The sequence below is a fragment of the Pyrgilauda ruficollis genome, unplaced genomic scaffold (assembly GCF_017590135.1).
Source record: "Pyrgilauda ruficollis isolate IOZ18807 unplaced genomic scaffold, ASM1759013v1 scaffold1656, whole genome shotgun sequence".
In the NCBI taxonomy this organism is placed as follows: Eukaryota; Metazoa; Chordata; class Aves; order Passeriformes; family Passeridae; genus Pyrgilauda; species Pyrgilauda ruficollis.
This window is the reverse complement of record NW_024515387.1, coordinates 2,908-4,356: the sequence shown is the minus strand read 5'-3', so window position 1 is coordinate 4,356 and position 1,449 is coordinate 2,908. Positions and strand designations below refer to the sequence as shown.

The following is a 1,449-nucleotide window of genomic DNA, read 5'->3' as shown; positions in this document are numbered from 1 at the left end:
TCCCAGTATTTCCCCTAGGACTGGAGACAATGTCCCCAAATGTGTCCCCAGGGTGTCCCCAAGCCCAGAGCTCCCTGATGTCCCTGCCAGCGCCCCAGGACAGTGTCCCAGCAGTGTCCCCAGGGTGTCCCCAAGCTCAAAACTCCCTGATGTCACTGCCAGGATCCCAGAGCAGTGTCCCCAGGGCAGTGTCCTTGAGATGTCCCTGAGATGTCCCCGAGGTGTCCCCAAGCCCGGAGCTCCCTGATGTCCCTGCCAGCGCCCCAGGACAGTGTCCCAGCAGTGTCCCCAGGGTGTCCCCAAGCTCAAAACTCCCTGATGTCCCTGCCAGCACCCTAGGGCAGTGTCCCAGCAGTGTCCCCAGGTGTCACCAAGCTCAAAACTCCCTGATGTCCCTGCCAGCACCCCGGGGCAGTGTCCTCAGTGTGTCCCCAGTGTATCTCCAAGCTCAGGGGTCCCTGATGTCCCTGTCAGCACCCCGGGACAGTGTCCCAGCAGTGTCCCCAGTGTGTCACCAAGCCCAGGGGTCCCTGATGTCCCTGCCAGCACCCTAGGGCAGTGTCCCGGCAGTGTCCCCAGGTGTCACCAAGCTCAAAACTCCCTGATGTCCCTGCCAGGACCCCAGGGCGGTGTCCCCAGTGTCCCCAGGGCGGTGTCCCCAGGTGTCCCCAGTGTCCCCAGGTGTCCCCAGGGCAGTGTCCCCAGTGTCCCCAGTGTCCCCAGGGCAGTGTCCCCAGGGCGGTGTCCCCAGGTGTCCCCAGTGTCCCCAGGGCGGTGTCCCCAGGTGTCCCCAAGGCAGTGTCCCCAGGGCAGTGTCCCCAGGGCGGTGTCCCCAGTGTCCCTCACCTGCCCCGGGCCCCCCCGGCGGCTGGCTGCCCAGGTTGCCCAGCAGGTGTTTGATCTTGTCCGAGTAGTCCGGCTGCTTGAGCAGCTCCTCGGCCTTGTGGCTGCTGGGGCCGCCCTGCGGGGGCATGGCAGAGAATGAGCAAAGGGGGGAACGGGAGGCAACGGGAAAAGAGGGGAAAATCGGGAGAAAATGGGAAAAGAGGGGAAAAACAGGGGGGAGAAAATGGGAAAAGAGGGGAAAAACGGGGGAGAAATGGGAAAAAGGGGAAAAATGGGGAAAAAATGGGAAAAGAGGGGAAAAATGGGGAAAAAAGGGGAAAAAACGGGGGAGAAACGGGGGAGAAAATGAGAAAAAAAGGGAAAAAATGGGAAAAAAGGGAAAAAACGGGGGAGAAAATGAGAAAAAAGGAGAAAAACGGGGGAGAAAATGGGAAAAAAGGGAAAAAACGGGGGAGAAAATGAGAAAAAAGGAGAAAAACGGGGGAGAAAATGGGAAAAAAGGGAAAAAACGGGGGAGAAAATGAGAAAAAAAGGAAAAAATGGGGAAAAAATGAGAAAAAAAGGAGAAAAATGGGGGAGAAAATGGGAAAAAAGGGGAAAAAC

At 58.2% G+C, this 1,449-nt stretch overlaps 1 protein-coding gene across 1 annotated transcript in view; it reads right to left on the bottom strand.

Annotated features, from left to right (window-relative positions):
- Window positions 1–846: 846 nt before the first annotated feature.
- Window positions 847–1,449, bottom strand: part of LOC121351436 (serine/threonine-protein phosphatase 1 regulatory subunit 10-like) — a gene marked incomplete at its 3' end in the record, with an annotated part of 3,489 nt that continues 2,886 nt past the window's right edge. The window contains exon 4 of the mRNA XM_041463576.1: window positions 847–961. Coding sequence (XP_041319510.1) covers window positions 847–961 — 115 coding nt within the window. The remainder of the gene's footprint in view (window positions 962–1,449) is intronic.